This window comes from Garra rufa, chromosome 22, assembly GCF_049309525.1.
Source record: "Garra rufa chromosome 22, GarRuf1.0, whole genome shotgun sequence".
In the NCBI taxonomy this organism is placed as follows: Eukaryota; Metazoa; Chordata; class Actinopteri; order Cypriniformes; family Cyprinidae; genus Garra; species Garra rufa.
Window position 1 is genome coordinate 12,022,655 of NC_133382.1, and position 16,917 is coordinate 12,039,571.

At 39.4% G+C, this 16,917-nt stretch overlaps 1 protein-coding gene across 5 annotated transcripts in view; it reads right to left on the reverse strand.

Moving 5' to 3' along the window:
• The window catches only part of plekha1b (pleckstrin homology domain containing, family A (phosphoinositide binding specific) member 1b), a 112,363-nt gene that overhangs the window by 49,055 nt on the left and 46,391 nt on the right, over positions 1-16,917 (reverse strand). For 3 of the 5 annotated variants that reach the window (XM_073828996.1, XM_073828998.1, XM_073828997.1), the window contains one exon: positions 7,889-11,652. In XM_073828996.1, the coding sequence (XP_073685097.1) occupies positions 11,350-11,652 (303 nt within the window). In that variant the 3' untranslated portion in view covers positions 7,889-11,349. Of the gene's footprint in view, positions 1-7,888; positions 11,956-16,917 lie in introns of those variants that run through there. The other 2 variants (XR_012341597.1, XM_073828999.1) reach the window with 2 other exon arrangements.

The window sequence follows — 16,917 nt, forward strand, 5'->3', positions numbered from 1 at the left end:
AAATGGCCGGCGACAGCGTATGACGTCACTGCGGCGCGCACGTCGCTGCTGGTGCGTCACTACCGGGCGACACAGTATAAAGAGTCGCCGAAGTAAACATACACCCTCTTCGCTGTCTTCAGCCTTCTCTTTGTCTAGGAGTGCATATTCTCTCACCGGAGGCCTGCTTGTGACGTGTGTGGTAATCTGATACCCGCACTTTCACACCGCCCGAGCTGTGAGGGGAGAACGCAAGCAAGATTACCTCTTGAGAGAGTAGAATGCGATCGGTGCATTCATTGCTTGTTTGTAACGAGAGGCACGCTCTCATACCCACTTGCTACGACTCTCTGCTACGTGGGTGTGATAAATTACAGCTCGTCCAGCTCCCGAGGGACTAATGGGCTTATCGCGAAAACGCAGTACGCAAAAGAGGGAGGTGAGTTTCTCTGTTCCTCATTTTGCATGAGTGTGTTTGCCTCTCGCGGCATTAACAGATGCATTCGCGGCGTCGCCAGCGGCTCCTTGCTCGTTTTATTCCCGAGGGAATTTGGCGTCTGGGCGGAGTTTGTTTAGCTCCCGCGGGAGCCGAATATGTGCTGCGCGTCGCGATTGTGGAGTTAATTAACTGCCATAAAATATGTGTGCATGTATATGTATATACATATGTATGTTATGTATGCTTATATGTGTACATATAAAGGGGAGAGATTTTCCTAGACTAGTTCGACCATGATTATGCAGATCATGGCAGAACAGTCTTATTAACTACAGCTGTCTGAGGCTAGCTGTATGTTAACTCTCCCTACTTTAGGGCTGGAGGCTTTCAGTCAGTTTTACCTCTGGTAGTCCTTCCTACACATACAGATATCTGCGGATATCTGTGTGTGGGCTTACTGATTACTTTTTGTTTGGAAACAGAAAAGTAGTTCTTTTAAGCTCTTGCCTAGATGGTGCTGTCTCCCCTGCTAGGGTTTAAATAGACAGCCCACTCTGCTGGGTCGGGCTGTTTTCAGGAAGACTAACCGGAGGTCTTTCACTGATCTGTTAGTTTTTCCCAGGCTCATTGGCCTTTCTGGATTTATGTGATTTGGGCTAGGTAGATCACTGCCTTTGAGTCCTTCACTCCATGAAGGCCCAGGTCCGAGCCCTACAACATGAGCTCCCTGCACGCAGCGGTTCTTATGTCCCATAAGAACCTCCATTAACCGATGGTCTGGATTTTAACTCCTTAAACAGGTTTTGTTTAAGTTTGAGTTAAATGCAGGACACTCATGGGTGAGTACGATCCATATTTTTCTTTTAATAAAGAAAAAGAACTTAATACTGTCTCAGGCCTGTGTGTTGTGTTTTTTGTTTTCAGAGAAAAACACGACGAGTTCACGGCGGATGCTCCCCCTCTGATCCTACGGGTTATGGTTACGGCAGTGTTCGTCCTATCCACGCCACAGGTCGTGCGGTAAACCACCCTTCCAGCATATGTTAGACATAGGACTTATGTCCTCTTCAAGGTAAGCTCCCTAAGTTTCTTTCTTAGGATTGCCCTTGGCATGTTTAACATTTGTCCTTTGCAGGCCTTTTTCTGAGAATCCCTCTTCCAGACTCTCTCTGTGGACTTTAGATCCTGTGAAGTGATCTTATCAGCCTAAGGTTCTTTCCAGCACCTCCTGAGTTTTGTCTCTAAGGAGCAATTTCTCAGTTCTCCAGTATCTAAGTAGTACTCCCCTTTTCGCGGAAAGGGTTTATTCAGAGTACCGCTTCTCGCTGACAAGCCAGGCTTTCTCCCCGGTTCATCTGGGTTAGGAGCCTGTCCCTCTTGTCCAGGCTGATTCTCACTCTTCAGGCTCACACTCGAGCTGGGCTCTCCCCTTCCCAAGGGTCCCTAACGAGCGCCCCCTCGACGGGATGGGCGTTCCTCCCTGGCCTTCAGGGTTAGGAGTCTATCCTCATAAGTTCCTGCTCCGGGGGATTTATGTCCCGTTGAGACAGGAACATAAGTCCACCTAGACTGGGGTCTGTCGATCCCCCTGTTAGCCCGAGGGCAGGGTCGATTCGACCGAGGTAGTACTCCCCTTTCTGCAGAAGGGGTTTATTTAGAGTACTGTTTCTCATTGACAGAGCCAGGTTCTCCTCCCGGTTCATCTGGGTTAGGGGCCTGTCCTTCTTGTCCAGGTTGATTCTCACTCTTCAGGCCTCACGCACGAGCTGGGCTCTCCCCTTTCCGAGGAAAGGGTCCCCAATGAGCGCCCCTCGTCGGGACGGGCGTTCCTCCCTGGCCTTCAGGGTTAGGAGTCTGTCACCATGACTATCCAGGAGCTCCCTTCTCAGGAACTTGAAGTAACTTTAGTAGCTCCCCTTTCCGCGGAAAGGGTCCTCTCAGAGCTCTTCAATGACAGCAGCTCACCTTAATTCAAGGTTCGTCAGTAGCACCACTGTCGTGTGGACAAATTCCCCTTTATTTGGGTAGAATCTGTCATCAGGCTTCCTGAGTCAGGTATGATTGCTCCCCTTTTTGAGAAAAGGGTTCCTCTCGAGCGCTGCTCCTGGCAGGAGGAGTAAGCTCCCCTTCTGATGAAGGGTGAAATCAGAGCGCTGCCTCCTGGCAGGCGGGTTTTCCTCTCTGTTAATCAGGGTTAGGAGCCTGCTTGCGCCTGACTTCCGGGTCGAGTGTCACCTCCCCTTCAGGCTTTATGACTAACTAGGAGTTACCCCCTTTTTCAGGACCTTGAAATGACCTCGGCCGCTCCCCTTTCTGCGGAAAGGGTCCTACTAGAGCACCACCTTCTGGCGGGTGTTGGCATTTCTCCCTGCTTCTCAGGGTTTTGAAACCTACCCTTAACATGCTAGAAGCGAAGGCTCCTACGATTGAAGCCTCCTCAGGCTGTTGGCAGCTCACCTTTTAGGGTTCCCTCAAAGCAGCGCCACTGCCGCATGGTGAATTTTTCTCCCTTGGCTAAGGAAGAAATAACCTATCTTTCTCAAGGTCCTGATTTGAGCACGTTCGCTCCCCTTCTCAAGGGTCCCATTTAGAGCACGGCTCCTGGTGGGATGAGTATGCTCCCCTTACAAGGAAGGGTAATTTCTGAGCACCACCTTCTCCTAGTAGGCATCCATGTGGACTGGGTCTAGTATGCTCCCCTTTACACTAAAGGGTCCCCTCAGAGCATTGCCCTTTTTAAGGACGGATGTTCCTCCCTGCAAGTCGGGGTTAGGGGTCTGTCCGCTGTCTGCGTCCACTATATGATGGTCAGTAGCTCCATGATTTCATCAGTCGACTAACAGTTTGCGGACTGTCTGTCCTGATTGGGGTGTAGCATTGCTCCCCTCTCTAATCAGGGAGGGTTCCTCCCCTATTTTAATTCTTGTCATCCTATGACAAATCTGGAGCTTTAATATGAAACCCCCAAAATGGGGGAAAACACAGTCTCCAAATCCCATTTTACTAGGGTAAGTGTCCCACGCTAAACCCTGGGCACTTTCTGAAATCCACAATAGTGGTAAGTGCGCACGGAATCTTTGTGCACTTCCTAAAATCCACATAAGTGGTAAGTTCCCACCAAGTTTTTGGGTTCTTTTCTAAAATCCTATACGGTATGGGTTACGCGGTACTCGTTCCCATTTTTTGAGTTGGTTTAAAACCCCGGTCTCCCTGGGCCCAACTTCACTCGATATCACCTCAGATATCTCCTGACCATCTGCGTTATCTGAGGATAACCCCTGCTAGAACGGTCTCTGTCTTGGGACAGGCCTGTTAGTCGCTATTTCTGAGTCAGTTCACTGAGGGAACTAGACTCAGTAGTACTGGCAGTTCCTGTTCTAGTTAAGTCTAAGTATTAACTTAGCCGTTCCTCCGAAGGAATCTCAGATTCCAACCTGAGCTGTGCTCTGGGTCCTTTGACCCATTCAGGTAAGTGAGTAACAGTTCAGGCTTTGGCCGGGGAGGTTACGTTCTGACAGCTGTCACCTCGTCCTATAGGGATAATTCCTCACAGAATTTACACTTAGTGCTCGCTACTATGCACTCCCCTCAGCATGGAGACGTTGGTATACCGTTCCCCAATAGCGACCCCTAGGGGACGCGGTGAGAGTTCCCTCGGAAGGGAACGTCTCTAGGTTACGTATGTAACCCTAGTTCCCTGAGAAGGGAACGAGACACCGCGTCCCCTACGCTTCTTACCATGCCTCGGACGAGAAGCTTCAGACAGTGAAGCGGGTGTATGTTTACTTCGGCGACTCTTTATACTGTGTCGCCCGGTAGTGACGCACCAGCAGCGACGTGCGCGCCGCAGTGACGTCATACGCTGTCGCCGGCCATTTCATGGAGTTTTTCTATGCATTCTTCAGACACGAGTCACGCTGCAGCGTTCCCCAATAGCGACCCCTAGGGGACGCGGTGTCTCGTTCCCTTCTCAGGGAACTAGGGTTACATACGTAACCTAGAGACGTTTTCTTTCATGTCTTATTGCGCTTAAACTGTCAAATACACTCAAGTTTATGTTAAAAACACAAGTTGCAAAAAAACTGCTTGTTATGTCTTAAGGTAAACAGCTGGGAAAGAAATCACAATTATATTAGATCTGTCTTTTAAGTGACAGCAACATAATAAACAGTATCTGTACTGCTGTCTATGCTGTTAATATGAGCCAAACAACAAAATAAACACAGAAAATCACTCGCTGCTCTGGACTAAACAACTTCTATAGCTGTAATAAATAGACATTTCTTACTTAAATGCTGGTTTTAAATGCTCTAGCATGAAAATAAGCGAGGTCTACAGCAGAGAAAAGGTTTGAGGATCATCAAGGTATGTTTTTCATTGTCAAATTCAGACAAGCTTACGTGTTTTTCTGGGTTAGAAGTGGTTTTCTCCTTATCACTCTTTCAGTCAGTTTTGGCCATTGTCTTTGGGATTGTGGAGACCTATATTGACGCAAGAGAAGCTGCAGTTCTTTCAATGTTGTCTTTGGGCCTTTTGTGACTTCCTGGATGAACTGTTGCTGTGATTTTGGAGGAATTTCAGAAGGTCAGCCAATCTGGGAAAGTTTGCTACTATTTGCTGAGTTTTTTTTTTTTTTTTTTCCATTTGGAGATAATGGCTCTCACTGTGGTTCTTTGTGGAGCCCAAGAGCCTTTAAAATAGCTTTGTAACCCTATTCAGACTGATATATTTAAATCACCTTCTTCCTCATCATTTCGGAAATTTCACACAGGCCCCAGTTGGTTTTAGATAACTTTTTTTGCTTCAGTAAATAACATTATTACTTAAAAACTGCATTAGATTGACTTTTGTTTTATGTTAGATTTAGTTTTCATTTCTGAAACAATTTAGTAAGAGAAATCAGGAAATTAAAATTTACGGTAACACTTTACAATAAGGTTCTTTAGTTAACATTAGTTAACCACATTAGTTAACATGAACTAATAATGAACTGCACTTATACAGCATTTATTATTCTTTGTTAATGTTAATTTCAACATTTACTAATGCATTATTCAAATCTTGTTAACATTAGTTAATGCAGTGTGAACTAACATGAACAAACAATGAACAACTGTATTTCCGTTTACTAATGTTAATAAAGATTAGTAAATACAATAACAAATGTATTGCTCGTGGTTAGTTCATGTTAGTTAATACATTAACTAATGTTTACCTAATGAACCTTATTGTAAAGTGTTACCAAATTTACTTTATGCCTCTATACATGTCACCTTTTTTCAACATATCTTTTTGTGATGCTTTACCTCAACTGAGTGAATAAAGAAATCGTCTTTAAGTAGTTTTTTTTTAAATGGTCACATTTGCGAATTTTAAGCTAAATTTTGAGGGCAAAAACCTGTCCATTCGCTATTGTCAATAGTGTAATGATTTCAAACCAAATTTGCATGACTAACCTGAACTGAACATTTCCTTCATGTATTTTTTTTGGGGCTCAAGCACGTAGCGCTAAAACCCTATTGTAATTTAGAATGGTCACGGATCAACGATCTCCACGTAAAACTGATCTAGCAGACAAAACCGTAAGTCATAGAGACATGAAACTTGGAGGGATGGTACTCGAAACGCCTACAACATGACCCAGGCTCGTCCCAATTGGCCTGACGGGCAGTACAGCAATCAAAAGTACGAAATTGCTCATAACTGCTAAACTGTCAGTCACAGGCTCAAGTGTCTTATGTCGTTGGAATCCTTGGCTCAGATTCAAATCGCTAAATTTTCGGATATTACGCATTTTTGCAAACTAGTGTGAGGTTTTTCTCCCGATCAGAACCAAACCAGTGCAGAAAGATTGTCTGTAGAGCAGATGTCAATCATTGTCAAAAAAAGTCTAAGGCTGATAATACACTGGGCAACTTTTTGAGCAATGTTGCCGTCAATGGGCAACCAGGTGAGATACAGGGCCCACGATCGATCTAAATTATCCAGATAGAAATCTGTTACCCATTTTCAACGGGAAAGTGCCCAAACAATATTGCAGAAAAAAAAAGTTTCCCGATAAAATTGCTCAAAAAGTTGCCCCATGTATCATCAGCATAACTTTAAACTCACCGTCGCAAAGGTACGCCAAAACTTTTGAAAGGGGCAGGGCCACTTTTAGTAAAATGCATATAATTTCTGACCGAAATGAGAAATATTCACCAAACTCAGGAAACTTATGTAAAAGCTCAATCGGAGGCTGCAAAACACAAAACAGAGCTTGGCCACTTGGTGGCGCTATAAGGGAAAAAAACATGGCTATACCTACACAACCATTTGTCCTATCAACATTAAAATCGCTGTGCACAGTCCTGGTACAAATTTGCACAAGTGTCTATAAGGACATTAGTGTATCTCAAAAAAAAAACAAAAAAGCTGCCATTGGCAGATGAAGTTTGAGCATCTGTTAGACATGGTTAACGGAGGCTGATTGAACCGAAACTCCGTTTGACTCATGGCCCCAAAGGTCTGTGAGAAATTTGAAAGAAATCAGCCAAACGATATTGCATTTTTCAAGGGCACAAACGATTGTGCATTGCATGGTTTTGATATTAATATTGCACATACACGCGACATTAATATCATATGACAGAACTCATTTTGGACAACTCTGCCTCTAGAACCACTGCTGATTTTATACGTTTGCCCACTGACGAAGAAATTATCAGTCTGTAATTTTAATGGTAGGTTTATTTTAACAGTGAGAGGCAAAATAACAACAGAAAAATCCTGAAAAACGCTTTTCAAAAAATGTATAAACTGATTTGTATTTCAATGAGTGAAATAAGTATTTGATCCCCTGTCAATCAGCAAGATTGCTGGCTATCAGGTGTCTTTTATACAGGTAACAACCTGAGATAAGGAGCACTCCCTTTTTATCTCTGTATGTTACCTGTATAAAAGACATCTGTCCACTGAAGCAATCAGATTCCAAACTCTCCACCATGGCCAAGACCAAAGAGCTGTCCAAGGATGTCAGGGACAAGATTGCAGACCTACGCAAGGCTGGAATGGGCTACAAAATCATCGCCAAGCAGCATGGAGTTTCAATGATCGTGAGAACGGTGAGGATTCAGCCCAGAAGTACACGGGAGGATCTTGTTAATGATCTCAAGGCAGCTGGGACCGAAGTCACCAGGAAAACAATTGGTAACACACTATGCCGTGAAGGACTAAAATCCTGCAGTGCCTGCAAGGCCCCTCTTGCTCAAGAAAGCACATGTACAGGCCCGTCTGAAGTTTGAATCTGAATGATTCAGAGGAGAACTGGGTGAAAGTGTTGTGGTCAGATGAGACCAAATTCGAGCTCTTTGTTTGGAGGAGGAGCAATGCTACCTATGACCCCAAGAACACCATCCTCACCGTCAAACATGGAGGTGGAAACATTATGCTTTGGGGGTGTTTTTCTGCTAAGGGGACAGGACAATTTGGCTAATTTCTGGGTACAAATTTGTCCTCACACACACTTACTTAGTAACTATAATACTTGTTTTGTATGTATGTAAATCTAATTCTAAGTAACAGACTAACCCTGAATCAAACCCCAATACTAAAAAAAAAGCAAAAACATTATTTTGACTCATTTTAAAAATGAATAATTTTTCCAGCCAAGGACAACTACATCATTACACATCAAAAAACATGAAGTGTCTGAATCCACAATAAAACATACAGTTTTTATCATTAGGGTCAGTGACTCTGTTTACATTCACACTAATACGAACATATGGACCCTTTTCACACGTTTGCGTTTGCATTTGCTTCAAAAAGAGCATTTCTATAACTTTACAAAACAGGGTACAAATATAGAGAGATTAATTATTGCAGACAAAAGAGAGAAATATGCCAAATTTGCTGTCTTCCTCAGCTCGTTATAAACACTCAAACACTTAAACACTAATTTAATGGCAAGGAAGTATAAAACAAAGTATAGTGTTATAAATGTACATTTATGTACATTATAATTAAAAAATAATAAGAACTTGGCTAGATTTTCAGTGTCAATAAAATACATCAGTCTGTGAAAAGGGTCCATTCAACAGCATTTAGTGGATGTGGTTTGTTGGTAATACTTTAGGTTCAATTCATTATCATTATTTAATGCATTAGGTTTCATAAACTAACAAAAAACAATACTCACAGTGTTGATTCATTTTCTTTGACTAATTCCACATATACTAATATATTTGTTATATGCTGAAAATTCAAACACTTTAAGTACAAACATTCATTGAAAACATCAATTGAAATATTAATCTTAATTGTGGAAATTACTATTCACCCTAAGTTCATGAGTTAACGAATTAACTAATGTTAAGAAATTAAACCTTTATGTAAAGTCTAACTTTAACAAACATGTCTGGAGTGTTTATTGTGTGTAGAAATACAGAGTCATACGTTCACATGCATCTGACAAACAGAAGTGCCACTAAAAAGAGTCTTGCTCCCAAAAGAGAGCTGCGAGTCAGAAACAGACCATAAAGAGTGGCAGTGTGTTTTACACTGAAATATAATAACACAAAACACATTCTCTCTACAGCAATACAAAAAACATATCGGTAGAAGCACGTCTTGTTTGTTGTGGTCAAACACAAAGTCCAATTCAATTGATACACAAACCATTCAAACAAAACTGAAAACGCAATTCAATTACCAGTAAAAACAAGACCACCAAGGCCCGATGGCATCTAAAGAAGGAATACGTTACTGTAGGACAAAAGATTAAACTGTACACTATAAAATGACGTAAAAGAACCAAATTAATTCAAATTAACAAACCAGAATTTATGGGATTTAAGGATTTCAGTGGCCTTTCTCGTATCAGCTATTTATTTATCAGTATCAGTCTGATTAAGTCAATACTGGAAACAATTGTTTATTAATAATATCTTTATATTAATTAAGTTATTTTTATTATATATATTTTTAAATAAAAATAAATGCCTATTTAATACTAATATTAATACTAAATACTTATTTAATCAATATATTTTCCAGTTTGAACCTATGGAAGCTGTTTCCGCCACTTAAAAAAAAAGTTATTGCGACTTTTTCTCTCACAATTCTGACATTTTTCTCGGAATTGTGAGATATAAACTTGCAATTGCGAGTTATAAAGTCAGAATTGCGAGATATACACTCACAGTTCTGACTTTTTTTTTTCCTCAGATTTGTGTGATATAAACTCACAATTCAGACTTTTCCGTGCAATTGCAAGTTTATATCTTGCAATTCTGATTTTTTTTTCACGCAATTGTGAGTTTGTATCTCACAATTCAGACTATTTTCCTCGCAATTCAGACTTTTTCCTGGCAGTTCTGACTTTTTATTCACAATTGCGAGTTTATATCTTGCAATCCTGACTTTTTTACCGCAATTGTGAGTTTATATCTCACAATTCAGACTTTTTTCCTCACAATTCTAACTTTTTTCGCAATTGTGAGTTTGTATCTCGAAATTCAGACTTTTCCCACAATTACGAGTTTATACCTCACAATTCAGACTTTTTTCCTCGCAATTCTGACTTTTTTATTTGCAATTGCGAGTTTGTATCTCACAAATCAGACTTTTCCCCTCCCAATTCTCACTTTTTTTTGCAAATTCGAGTTTGTATCTCACAATTCAGACTTTTCTCGCAATTCTTACTTTTTTCTTGCAAATGCGAGTTTATATCTCACAATTCAGACTTTTTTAAATTGCGTGATAGAAACTCGCAAATCTGACTTTTTTCCTCAGAGTTGCGTGACATATGACTTATTTCACAATTGTGAGTTTGTAATTCACAATTCACTTTTTTGCGCAGTTGCGAGTTTATATCTAGCATTCAGACTTTTTTTTTCTCACAATTCTGACTTATTTTTTGCAATTGCGAGTTTGTATCTCACAATTCACTTTTTCCTTGCAATTCGAGAAATTGCAATTCTGACTTTTTTTGTGAGTTTATAACTTGCAAGAGTTTTTTCCTCAGAATTGTGAGATATAAACTCCCAAGTGTGAGTTACAAAGTCCAATTTTGAGGGAGAAAAAATAGGATATGTTCTCAGAATAATTAAAGAGCTATTAATTCAGAACTGAGATATAAACTCTTAATTCTGAGAACATAGCAGTCTTTTTCCCCCTCAGACAAAAAAAAGTTACAATTGCAAGATATGAACTCGCAATTCTGAGACAAGGCTTGTGAATTTATATCTGACTTTATTTATATCTCACAATTCTGACTTTATAACTTGCAATTGTGAGTTTATATCGCACAATTCTGAGAAAAAGTCAGCATTACGAGCTTAAATCTGACTTTATTTCTCAGCATTGCGAGTTCATATCTGACTCATTCTGACTTTATAACTCACAAACTGAGAAAAAAGTCAGAATAGCGAGTTTTGTATCACGCAATTCAGAGAAAAAGTCAGAATTGCGAGATGTAAACTCGCAATTGCAATAAAAGTCAAACTTGTGAGTAAGTCGCAATTAACTTATTCAAATTTTTTTTCAGTGGCGGAAACAGGCTTCAATATGAACCATATAGTTTTGCAAAAATAAATGTCAGTTTTTTCGCCTGTACATTAAGTGTTTTGATGCCTGATTTCACTGAATTCACTTTGTGTACATGGTAGTTTAGATTTAAAAACATGAAAAAACACAATATATCAACCATAATATTGGTTATTGGTCGTAACAGGAAAATAATCAGCTGTTGGTATCAGCAACTTTTTGAATTTTCCGGTTTGAACTTGTTTCATAGTGTGCAGTTCTTTAAGAATCATGAGAATGATCAGGGAAAACTCCATATCCCATGGTAAACTGGGCTCGATTCACATTTATCCCGAGTCCTTGTCCTGCTTTTGACGTTAATAGTTTGTGGTAATGTGTGTGTGTGTAATATACTAAGTCCATTGTTACACCTGGGTAACATGCAGGCCTTCATCTTTCGGGCGATCCGGAGGCTGCGTTATGCCGCTTCTCAGTTGCCATGGTGACGAGTTGTCAGCGTTTACTTGAAGATCTGGGGCGACTCCTGGAGCGACAGGCGCGTTCTTGGCCCCGGCCGCAGGCTGTTCAGGTCTGGCCCCTCCCACGCCATGCTGAGGGCTCGAGGGGAAACGGCATTCTTGGTAATGGAGTTCGGTGGGGAGGGGTGAGCGAGAAGTTGCGAGACTCTGTTCACTGGAGTAGAAGACGGAGGTGGGTTCAGCGTGCTCCTGTGGAGATTGAGGGACGATTACAAAATGCAGCGTCAGTCAGGACAAAGGAAACTGCTTTGGTAGAAAGGGAAGATGGAGGAAAAAACTCAAGAACAAGGAGCAGGTGAAGCAAGAGGAACAGAAGAAGTTTAGTACGGTTTAGGACATCGGCGGCAGTTACGTCAGCGAGCAGTGGCAGTGAAAGCTACAGCAGATTGGAGGATGCAGATCAGTCTGGGATATAGCAGGAACACGACAGCTGGTAGAGCAGAAGAAGGGCTTGCTTTTGGGTTGTTAGTGTCTCAGTGTCACATTTAATCTCTGAAAGGGAAAAATAAGAGGAGGACATCAGCTAAAACAGCATTTGAGGAAAGATCAGACAGGAAAAGGATTCAACATATAAAGGCAGGACATATAAACAGCTTTGAGGAGACAGTATTCATGTATACATTTTCAACATTTTTAAATCTAAACTAAAGGCATGTTAAAGGGTTAGTTCACCCAAAAATAAAAATTTGCCCATTATCTACTCACCCTCCAGGCATCCTAGGTGTATGTGACTTTTTTCAGACGAATCTAATCCGAGTTATATTAAAAATTATCCTGGCATTTCCAAGCTTTAGGGGCCGTTCACATGTAGCGTCTTTTGCGCGCTCAAGTTCGTTATTTCAAATGTAGACGCGCGGTACTCTGCGCCGCATCGAGATAAAAACATCTCAACTTTTCAGAATGCCGCAAGCGCAACGCAGGTCATGTGACATGAACCAACCAATCAGCTTCATCCTTTCCCTTAATAACACTGAAAGCACTGCCAAGAAACCAGTGTTGTTTTCGACAACGATGACGAAATTATTTCGTTGACGCCACTTTTTTTCATGACGATAACGAGACGATGACGAGATAAAAATGGCTCGTTGATGACTAAAACATGACGAGACGTGTGTGAGTTTTCGTTGACGAGACGAGAATAGACGAAAATGTTAGTGGGTGGTCCGTCAGACGTTTAAAATGCATGACATTTCCGCTTATTGTGCATGCCAATTAAAACTTAGAAAGTATCTGACGCTATGGCAAGCCGTTTTAGCATTAAATACTCTTTGCTATACTAGTATGGCAAGCCGTTTTAGCATTCCATCCTTGTTTGTCTTTTATATTCTAAAACATACCTTCATTATTGTAATTATTGGTGAAAATAGTCGATCCGGAAGCTCACATTGTGTTGAACTATAGATCTGCTATTTTCAGAACTTATAAGTGACACTACCCAACAGCAAAATACTTACTGACCTACATTAATTTGTTAAAAGACTACCTTTTTCCCTTTTTTTGACTAAAACTAGACTAAAACCTTTTTGACTTTTCGTCGACTAAAACTAGACTAAAACCTTTTTGACTTTTCGTCGACTAAAATTGGACTAAAACTATCACATATAGAAGTGACTAAAATTTGACTAAAACTAAGAAGCATTTTAGTCCAAAAGACTAAGACTAAATCTAAGATGGTTGTCAAAAACAACACTGCAAGAAACTGAGAAACAGCTTATCATAGCTGTACAGGAAGAAACATTTTTAAATAAATTTAATAGCAGAGCTACTGCAAGCGATTTTTAATGCTGAAAATCCATTTATCCTTTGCTGAAACTTCCGCGTATTTATGGAGAGCGCAGGTCATGGTTGCTTAGCAACGGCAGACGCCACGGGAGTGCAAGCTACAGAGCGATTTGGAAAGAAAGAGAAAGCAGCACACCTAGCGTTTTCCAAGCGTTTTTAGGCGCGACATGTGATTAGAATTGCATGGGCAGGTGTTTCTCTTCATCTGTCCAAAACAAGTCCAATAAAGTGCAATCAAATCATAATAAAAATGCCTCATGCGGCTCCAGGGGGTGAATAAAAGCCTCCAGTAGTGAATCGATGCATTTTTGTAGAAAAAATATCCATATTTAAACCGTAATAATCACTTTAATCTAGCTTGCACCAATGGTTGTACACGGAAGCGTTTCCGGGTAGATGACGTAGGACGTTGCACATGTGCCGGTGAGTCTCGCACAAACCAAGCCAAGAAAACCAGTCTCTTGGCTTATATCGAAATCCTCCAACATTCTGTACATCTAATTTGTGACCGTTGTTTTGTTTGGATCTCTCCACAGCACGTTAAAGTGATTATTGCGTTTTAAATATGGATAATTTTCTTACCTTCTTTCTTAGGCCTTTATTCACCCCCCTGGAGCCATGTGAGGCACTTTTTATTATGGATGGATGCACTTTATTGGATACGTTTTGGACTGATGAAGAGATACACCCGCCTATTGCCATGATAAAGCTCGAAAGAGCCAGGACATTTTTTGATACAACTTCAATCGGATTTGTCTGAAAGAAGGAAGTCAAGACGTTCATTTTAATTTCCCAATTCAGGGAAACACTGATAATTGTGTTGGTGTGAACAGGCCTTGACGTTAATGAAATCCCTTGTGAAATTAAAAAGTACAGTGCAGAGCATAAATGAGTACACCCCCTCTGAATAAATATAAAAGATGTATTTTCCTAATGTTCACTAATATAATTCAATAAGCAAGTTAGCCAATTTAATTCAGCAAATGTATAATATTCTAGTACTTAGTATGTCTTCCAGAACTTTACGTATACTGCTCTGACCTTTTTTAACACTGAATGTACAAGTGCATGACAAAATGCCAGTTTAACTCCTGGAGAAGACCTCCTTAAATGCCCTGGTCTTTAATGGAGAATGTTGCTCAGCTCATCTCTACAGAATCCCCCACAGCAGTGTTGAGATTCAATGAAATACATGTCCACTGAAGGATTTTCACCTTGGGAGAATGAATATCTTCATTGACATGTTAAAAAAATGCCTAACAATGCAGGGAATGAGGAGACGGTAGCATTTTCAGTTTCATTGTTTTGTATTCCATTACACAGTGGAGTGTGAATTCATGACAGCACTGATAAAGCACAACTCCCTCACACCTTCAGCACTCATACATCCCTATGTTAGAGCTTTACTACCACTGAACGTCCCTGTGTGTACCAGGCACTTCTCATTGTACTCCTCCTCTAGCAACAACAGAACATTTTGGATCTGAAATGATTAACTTGGTCTCTTGAGACCAGAGTATGGATTCCCAGAATCTATATTTTGTAAATATGGACCTTGGAAGAAGTTAAATGAGTTTATTGTGCTTTGGCTACAGTAGGTAATTCTAGTGATGACAACAACCATGCATATCACTTTTGCAGGCTGTGTCATACTCTGTGAGATAAAGTGTCACTGTTTTCATAGCTTTTGCCAGCTTTGAGACATTCATGTTAATTCTCCTGCTTTTTTTCTAGCAAAAATTCACTCATCACTAAATGAAAACTTAAAGCGAAGACCTGATTATTTCAATTGTTTTTTAATGTCAGTGTTACTTCTGCTATATTTTCATACTTAAAACAATAATTTGTTATTTATTTTGTACTATTGGCCCCTTAAATGCTAAGAAATAAATCTCTCCCAAGTGGTTCCACTGTTACTAGCATTAAGTCTGAGTATGATTCAGTATGCTATATAACACTTTTAATTGTGAGGAAATTACTTGTCTTTAAAAGTTTTGGTTCAATAAACTTACCTGTTGAAAACAGGTAAATTGCCTTAAACCTACACTAAATTTAGTAACTTTCAGGAGGGTGTACTCATTTTTGCAACACAGTTTTTTATCACTTTGATGAGAAAATCTTATTTTTTTTCTGAAACATTTTGACATTCTTCTTTTGTAATTGATCAAGCAGGCTTGTTGGAACATTATATCTCCAAAGAACCCTAACATGTCTTCTAGGTAAAGAGTAATTGCTGAATTTGTTAAGTTTTAGAGGGGGTGTGTACTCATTTATGCTGTGCACTGTATACAGTATTTTAGCATTCTTTTAAAAGGAGTAATTATTAAGGAAATAATACATTTTAACGTGCTTAAGTGCAAACTGAATTGAATGTCTTTTTGGACACTTAACTGGGTGGTATTTACAATTAAATGAACATCAAGTATAGTTTAAATTTATATTAAATGCAGTTAGTTCATTTCATAATTATGTCTTTGAAATATTGCCAAAATGACAAGCATTTATGGTATGTTAAAATATAGGTTTATGTAATTTTTATTAAAACTTGTATGTTTTAAAACATACTTGAAGTTTCATTCTTTTGTACATTTAAAATATCTTAACCCTGTAATATAAAATAACACAGAGTTAAAATTATAATTAGCACTTCACATGTGCTTTAGTAGTAAATAGATCAAAATAAATGTAAATAAATGTGTGTTAAGAAACAGTGTCTTAAAGTACACTTAAATTCAATATTATAAAATCGGCAAGCAGTGTTGAGGAAAGTTGCTTTAAAAAGTAATGGATTACAATATTGTGTTACTCCATAAAAAGTAACTAATTGTGTGGCTCAGTTACTTTTTATGTAAAGTAATGCATTAAAGCACTTTTGCGAGTTTTTGTCTCCTAAACAAAAAAACAAAAACAAAATTCTCAATATGGAGAGCTGTTAGTCAATAAATGGGAAAACAAAGTAACTGGTGTTACTTATTTGAAAAAGTAACTCAGATATTTTCTTGTAAATTTAAAAATAATGCATTACTTTACTAGTTACTTGAAAAAAGTAATCACATTACGGTGAGGGTGAGTAAACTATGACAGAATTATTTTATGGTTAACTAATCTCTTAAAAGGTGCACTAAGTCATTTATATTGATCTTTTGCTGGCTTTTTCATCTTTATTAAGTATGTTCATCTGAAATTGGTGTTTAAGATCTTTACCCTCAAGTGACCTCAACATGGTAGAATATTGAGGTAGAAAAACACTTCATCCTAAAGTGTACATTATTTTAAAGAGATTTAATTTAAAAAAGGTCCTGTAATACCAAACATCAAAAAAGTTAGTTTTAAAGGAAAAGCAGGTGAGGTTAAGAAATGGATTGTAAACTGCAAGTAAATGGATGGAAGTTAAATGTGAGCATCAAACATGATGAATACAAAACGATATGACAGATTCGATAATATGTTGAAGATAGTATATAGTACATGGACAAATGTTTGTAGTAATGGTAACACTTTAGTTTAGGGAGAAATTCCCACTGTTAACTAGCATGTATATTATTATAATATTGGCTTTTTATTACTGCCCTATTTTGCATGACCTTATTTCAGATCCTTAATCCTACCCCATTCCTAAACTTAACAAATACCTTACTAACTATAAATAAGCAGCAAATTAGGAGTTTGAGT